The sequence below is a fragment of the Diadema antillarum genome, unplaced genomic scaffold (genome assembly GCF_040938485.1).
Source record: "Diadema antillarum isolate AM-2024a unplaced genomic scaffold, OU_Dant_1.0 scf00000193, whole genome shotgun sequence".
Taxonomy (NCBI): Eukaryota; Metazoa; Echinodermata; class Echinoidea; order Diadematoida; family Diadematidae; genus Diadema; species Diadema antillarum.
Genome location: NW_027271082.1, coordinates 18103 through 26060, shown reverse-complemented (window position 1 = coordinate 26060; position 7958 = coordinate 18103). Strand labels below are relative to the sequence as shown.

At 37.6% G+C, this 7958-nt stretch overlaps 1 protein-coding gene across 1 annotated transcript; it reads left to right on the top strand.

The window, feature by feature from the left end:
* The first annotated feature begins 346 nt into the window (after positions 1-346).
* Positions 347-7694, top strand: LOC139723574 (enoyl-CoA delta isomerase 1, mitochondrial-like). Its single transcript, XM_071634811.1, has 5 exons — positions 347-487; positions 2608-2706; positions 4536-4617; positions 5560-5676; positions 7511-7694. The coding sequence occupies exons 1-5, from the start codon at positions 380-382 to the stop codon at positions 7672-7674; spliced, it is 570 nt and encodes a 189-aa protein (XP_071490912.1). The 5' UTR covers positions 347-379; the 3' UTR covers positions 7675-7694.
* The last annotated feature ends 264 nt before the right edge of the window (positions 7695-7958 follow it).

Here is a 7958-nt window from a genome sequence, read left to right as displayed (position 1 = left end):
TTTCAAGTTTGGTAGTATATAGTGCTGGTGTTGGTTCTATCTCAACACTAGCTCCAGTAACGATTCCAAATAGTTAGCAGGGCCATCTCAATATCATGAGGTAGTTCTTCTAGCTGCTGTTGGGCCCAGTGTCGAATGTCGTCAGCTGAAATAAGCTCCACTATTCTTGTTGGCAATATGGATATTTTCATTTATGTGCAACATTCTGTGTGCAATGTGTTTCGCATAGAGACAATAGATATTTAAAATGTAAAGAAGTAGTTGAGTGTCGCTTTCCGTCACTCTGTGTCTTTTTTGTCTCCCTCCCCCTTTTTTTGTTCCTATCTCTTCCTCTCTATAGGACATTCCCAAGCTATTTTCCGCTGGCGTGGACTTCAAGATGGCTTACCAGAAGCCCAAAGAGGGGATGATGGAGTTCTGGAGAGCATTCCAAGAAGCCTTTCTTGTGCTCTACGGCTCCCGACTGGCCACCATAGCTGCCATCAATGTATGTATCCAGACGAAAATATGTTAGCAAGAGCCCGTATGGGATATAAAATCCTGACAGAACAAAAAAATAAAAAAACTAGAAAAGCACTCCGAGAGCGCAGACCTCCGCCAAGCAGTTACTTTCCACCGATGATCTTGCTCTTCCCAAAGAAATTTTTCTCCTCTCCACCACTGGGAAAAAGCTCTTTGGCCTCTCCAATATAGATCAGTGATTTCCACCCATAGGTGTACATGCTGAAAAATCGCCCGATTTCTAAATGTAGAAGCCTTTGTTACGTCATAAACCCTCAGCTGCGCAGCGCGCCTCGCCCTAGCAGAAACTAGAGCACTCACTTTAGTGCGCGTTTAAAAACCTAAAAAATGTGCAGCTTGAGCTCCCAAGTTCATTGACCCTACCTGTCAAAATATCAAAAATCTTTCATAAATTCCCCCAAAATTCTCGGATCACTACCAAAATTCAATCATCTGTTACTTGTGTCATTCTCAACCTTTCCTGCAAGTTTCATCCAAATCCGTTATCCACTTTTTGAGTTATTTGGCACACGGACAAACAAACTAGCAAACAAACAAACGGTAACGAAAACATAGCCTCCTCCCTTGGCGGAGGTAATAAAAAGAATTTTAAAAATGTCCAACCAGAATTGAAAGGATGCTCATGCAAAAATACTTTGGTGGTCCTCACTTGATTGGGAGGGGATGGTGGACCAACAAACTTTGCTCATGCTCATGCAGGGTGAACTTGCAAGCAAGTGGTATTGCAATGGAATTACACTGCTACATTTCTGAAATATGTGAGGCTCCTATGTCATCAACTTTTTTCAGCATCATTTGTTTAAGGTTTTTCAGAGTATTGGTTTCTCTGCTCAAGGACCACAATATATTCCACAAATCTATATGTAGGGCTGTCGATTTATGTACTACATGATGTGAAATCATAAAAATTGTGTTGAATGTCCCTTTGATAACATGATTTAATGGGCAGATTTTGGAGAAGTATGGAAAATCACCACAAAGTTGACATCAAGCCAAGTACGGTGTGTGGGTAGTGGATCATCACATCTGCTATACTAGTTTCCTGCTTGGCAACATGCAATTAAAAAGAAAAAAAATCCCTTGTTTTCTGTTAGGCATATGATGAGCTGTATTGACATTAGCCGTGGCTTGGTTGCATAGTTTTGTGCGGAATTCATGGTACTAAAATTTATCAGCAGCAAAAAAATTAATAAAAAAGAATAGACAAAATGTCTTTTTTTTTGTTGCAAGACCAGAAGAAATCTGTTTTACAACCCATGGTCAGTAGCATTTCAAACAAAATAGAATATGAGTCACCGCTGTCAGCAATCTTTGCCCACAGAACACATGCAATCATTGGCCTCTTAGACCTTAGATAATTTCAATCTTTTATAGTGGGGGTTAAAGGGATAGTACAGTATTGGTGGAGATGGGAATTGGGCTTTTAACTTTTTGCGAGATACCAAGAAAACACTTATGATATAGTACAGAGCATACCATTTTAAGAGGAATTCAAAAGTTTATTTGATGAAAATCGGGTTTGGAATGACTGAAACATCCAAAAACAAAGTAAAACAAAATGATCGTGATAAAGTGTGGGTCCCACACTTTATTAGAAATGCCCTTTTTTTATATCTCCACCATTTCAAAACCAATTTTCATCAAATAAACATTGAATTCCTCATAAAATTACATGCTCTTTCATATTTCATAAGAGGTTTCTCATTATTTCACCAAAAAATGTTAGAAACCCGAAATTAGGTCTCAACCCAAACTGTACAATCCCTTTAAAACCAGAACAGAATGTCAGCAGTGTTCAGTCTTGTCATGGATTTGCCATGACTGTCTCTTTGTGTGTAACTATTTCATGATAAATGAAGTCTGAGGAAAATATGAGGCATGAAAGTGGTTTAGGGTATATTTGTGCATCAGGATGACTACTTACTGATTATAGATCAAGTAGATTTGCGGTCAGGGGTCACAGGGCAAAGGTCCCAGGAAACCTTGGTGGATCTTCTACCTGAATTACTGCCTGTAAGTACAAATGTAAGTTCTTTGCTGGCTGCATTTCAACTTGCCATTTTATATGCGTTTCTCATTCTCCAGGGCCAGTGTTACGCTGCTGGTGCAGTGACAGCCCTAGCATGCGACAGCAGGATCATGGTCAAAGGGCCCTATGGCATCACTCTAAACGAAGTAGCCGTGGTAAGGATTCTCACCATCTTTTTTTTTCTTTTTTTGTATCAACTGAAGAGAAATTGATCCGAAAACCGTCAAAACTAAATTTATGTTGGCATTACATATCCTCAGTCTCAGATAGTCAATTTGTACTGAAAGAATGCCGTGAAAAATTATTACTGCAGATGACAAAAAAATATACAGTTATTGCGAACTTGAACTGGAAGGTAGTTATTGACAACAAGACGTACATTTTTCCATTTGTTTATTGTTGACAGTGTGTTGGATAGTAGGTGATGTATCTTGCTGTGTTTAATAAGCATTAGATTTGCTTGTTCTATCTTTGTGCCCCAAAAGGTCTATTTCTAAGGGTTGGCTTGTCTGCAAGGTGATACTGCCCTCAACGTTACATCTTCCAAAAGGTCATATTTAGGTTGCTGGCTTATGTGCACAATGTACTTGCATCACCTTATGACTCTGTTGTTGTTTTTGTATTTAGTATGCAGCCCCATGGTATACTCTTAATCTCTGTAGTTGTAATGACCTTTGGGATAGACCTCTGTTGTGTGGCAAAAGTTATCGAAGTTATTCATTTTTATGCCTCCGCCGACGAAGTAGCCAGAGGCATTATGTTTTCGGGTCGTCCGTCCGTCCGTCCGTCCGTACGTCCGTCCCGTTTTGTTTTTGTCGATATCTCAAGAATCGTGTGGTGGTTTTACATCAAACTTGGTATGAGGGTATATCCTGGGGGGATAATACTTTATTTGGATTTTAGGGTCACGGGGTCAAAGGTCAAAGGTCACAGGTTATTTTGTGAAAAAAAAGGTTGAAAATTCATGTTTTTCTCCATATCTCGCAAATGGTTCAAGGTATCTTCATGGAACTTAGTATATATGCTTGTTCAAATGGGCAGTGATTATCTAGGGAAGTTGGGGGTCATGGTTCAAAGGTCAGGGGGTCAAAGGTCAAGGTCAATTCCTCAAAATATCACTACTTTCCTTATATTTATGCAATGCCTGAAGGTTTTTTTTTTAAACTTGATGTATACATATATTACCCAATATATATTCTGTGGGAAGTTTCTTGCCAAAAGGTCAAAGGTCAAAAGGTCAAAGGTCAAGTGAAAGTGCTGAATTGCACTTTTTCCTCCATATCTCAAAAGTAACTCAAGGTATCATCATGAAACTTACATATTTATGCATGTTCAACCTAACAGTGATTCTCTTTGGAACTGTAAGGTCAAAGGTCAAAGGCCAGGTTTAGATAATGATATTTTCCCATTTGATACTGAAATTATACTTTTTCTCAATACCTTGAAAATTACTCAATGCATAAACTTATAAAAGGGTCAAAAGTCAAGTAAAATTCATCAGTTCCCCAAATACCTGCACTCTGACATTTTAATCACTCATCCAATTGAACCTAGTTCTAGGAAAGTGAACATTCAGCACATTTGTGTCAAACCTGTCATTTTAATATTTTGCCAATTGTGTGAAACTGTCATCACACATTGTCAAGACATTGTACTATAGACCTATTAGGAGAACCATGCATTATGGCGGAGGCATATCAGTCGCGGTAGCGATATATCTAGTTATTATTATTGTTATTATTATCATCATCATTATTGTTATTATTATTATTATTATTATTGTTATTCTTATTATTATTATTATTGTTATTCTTATCATTATTATTATTATTATTGTTGTTGTTGTTGTTGTTGTTGTTATTCTTCTTATTATTATTATTATTATTGTTATGTTATCATCATTGGCTTGTCTGTTTGAATCAGCCACCTATGTTGCCCCTTTACTGTAAGTTTTGTTGTTGTTGTTGTTTTCCACTCCTGCCAGGGTGTGGTCATTCCCTTCTGGATCCAAGATATGTTGCGGTGCACAGTTGGCCATCGTCAAGCTGAAAGGGCAATGCAGCTCGGTAAAGGGAGAAAAAAAAAAGGCATCAATTTGGCAAACACACCCTACACTAACACTATAAGAGTGAAATAGTTTTGGTTGAGATAGGAGGGGTCAGATTTCAACTTTTTGCGAGATAATAAGAAACCACTTCATGAATTTGAAAGAGCATACAATTCTAAAAGGGAAAATAATGGCTGAGATATCAAAAGTTAAACAAAGTGGTCATAATAAAAGCTGGGTTCCACCTTTTATTATTACCACTTGTTTTTTGATATCTCAGTCATTTCAAAACTAATTTTCTTCAAATAAACTTTGAATTCCTTGTAGAATTGTGTGTTCTTTCTTATTTCATAAGAGATTCTCATTATTTCACCCAAAAAAAGTCGGAAACCTGAAGTCCCATCTCAATTAAAATTATACTATCCTTGTAAAGGAGAATTTTCTCAAAGTATAATGCATGTGGAGTCAAGTTTACCAGATGCTTACTTCTTTCAAAAGAAGGCAGTTGCAGTCTCAAATTGCAATCAGATTTTTGAATATTCTGAAATAAAATTATAGGATAATGACCTCCACTGTTTCAAAAAGTCAGACTCTTGCTATCTTTTTCCCTTTCATTTTAAATGATATGTACCTATTTACGTATATACTTATTTACATATGAAGGGTTTGTTTGCAAAAACCGATAAGTCCATTTTTAAAGATTTTGAAGTGCGAGATCTATCATAAAGTACAAAATAATACCTTTTAAATGATATATTGGTCGTTACATATAAAGGTATATTTTTGAAGTTATGGTCAAAAGAAGCAAAAATTTTCTTATTATTCTCTTTGTTTTTCTTGACCTTTAATCGCAAATCTCTCCGTTTGGCAAATATGGACTTATCGGTGTTTGCAAACAAACTCTTCATATATGCATGCAAACATAATTATATGCATATATGATAATATATTTGCAATGCAGGCACAATCTACAATGCAGAGGAAGCTCTGAGAATCGGTATGGTGGACGAAGCCGTGGATGAGGACAAGTTGATGGACGGTGTGAGGGAGGAGATGGGAAGATTTTTGAAAATACAGGGTGAGAACAGTTAACTCCTCTATGTGCCATGGTGGAAATCCCCTGTGTGCCATGCTTTGAGGAAACATTCTGTTTTTCAAATCTTTGTGACTTCTATATAGATTTCTGTTAACCTGGACATGTGGTGAGCAAAGTTGTAAAGAAGAATTCCAAGCTTTGCTTTGATGAAAATTGTATGACAAATCGATGATTGTTTTTCTTTGAAATGACCTGTAGCTACATTACTGTAAAGGCATGACTTTTGCACACAAAACAGTGGCAGAAACTTCAAATTTACACACAAATTTATGAGGGAACACGGCTTGATTGTCAATCACCACATAAAATAAGCTATATATGAGTTGAACGGAAGCGCGAGAAAAGCTTTCATTGTACTGCGGCATTTGGCGATTTATCGGTCGATTTGGTTGGATTTGTGGGTTTGAGCAGAACATTCAAAGTTGCCTTGCTGTTGACTGAGTCGGACGTGTGAATATGGCACATAACCAAGATTTAACCAAGATGTTTTTCCCCTTTTTTTTTGGAGGGGGGGGGGGGGTTGGGGGGTTGGGGGGAGGGTACTTTTCAGAGATGCCATGGTCAGAGATGAGCAAGGCTGAGTGTTTGCTGTTTTATCATGTGGAAGAGGGGGTGATGCGCTGACTAAAAAGGATAGTATACTGTAAGTTGAGATGGCGCTTCAGGTTTCCAATTATTTTATGAGATTGTGAAAAACCCCGCATGAACCATTAAAGAGCGTACAATTCTAAGTGGAATTCAAAGTTTATTTGATGAAAATTGGTTTTGTAATGGCTGAGATATCCAAAATAGAGTGATCCTGATAAAAGGTGGGCCCCACCAATTTCACAACTAACTTTCATCAAATAAACTTTGCATTTCTCCTAGAATTGTTTGCTCTTTAGCATTTCATGGAGTGGTTTCTAAGTATCTCTCAAAAAGTTAAAAGCTGAATCCTCACCTCAACCAATACTTTACCATCCCTTTATTTTATTATTATTATTTTTATTTTATTTTTTGTGGGGGGGGGGGGGAGGATGGGTTGCAAGGATCAAGAGAGAGCTTGTCAGGCACATGAGCGTGAGAAAGGCCTTGAGGCTCAAGCCTTGTGTTGAATCCATGAGACTTGTGCAGTATTTCTGCTTGCTTTTTTTTTGGTGTGTGTGTTTGTTTTGTTTGTTTGTTTGTTTGTTGTTGTTTTTTTGGATGCACCGCTAGGAAAAGCGAATAAAGCAATATTTGCATTCTCTTCACATTACACTAGATATATTTTTGCCATTCCACCAGTACACTCACTGAGATTTGACATTGTGTATACTAATAGGTTGTTAGGTTTCGTTTGCCAAAAAGAATAAATCTGGAAATGGTTGAACATTGGAACATACTAAATGTCTTGCAGACAAACAGTGTTACATGCTTTGAATCACCTCTAGGATACGCCTTGGTCAATAACAAATGGGCGAGATATTAAGGGGTCGAATCCACCTCGATTGGATTTTATACTGCCTTTGAGCTCCAATAAATCAACAGGGTATATTTGTGAAAATGAAAATTGAAAGAAACCCTGTACAATGTGCAATCCCTACAAACTTTTGTTGTGTTAATAAGATACGAATGATGTCAATTGATACATTTGTCCTCATTCAAAGCATGATACACCTTATTCCATGAAAAGACAACAATAATATGATTTTATTCGTATGCTATTCTAGCAGACTGTACACCATGAATAAAGGGTTTTATATCCTCTTGCACATAAGCCAGGTACTTTGGTGTACAGAAAATTCCTAGAATGAGTTGTTCATGTAAACTGGGTGACTTATTGTATTTGTCGTAGGCGTGCCTCGTGCACAATGCAAGCAGGAGCTCCGGGGAAAGTTCTTGCGCAACCTGCGAGAGCGCCGGGAGGAGGACGCCCATCAGATGGCGGAGAACTTCACCTCAGACCTCGTCCAGAACAATATAGCTGCCTTCCTGGCATCAAGATCCAAGCGAAAGTGACCACACCCTTTTTCAACTCCCGAAACTACCAACTAGTATGCACTCTCTTTTACTTTTTTTTTTGAAAAAAAAAAATATTATGTTTTTCCTCATCTCAAAGAAAGAAATATGCTGCTGTAATGAAATATATGACATTTCTGAAATTATATGTAGGATTAAGTACCATTTCGTTGCATGTTTGAACCGAAATATGCCATTTTTACCTTCAAGACATGTCTTCTAACGCAGGTCTTGTTTGCATCTGTATGTTTGTGTGTGTGTGTGTGTGTGTGTGTGTGTGTGTG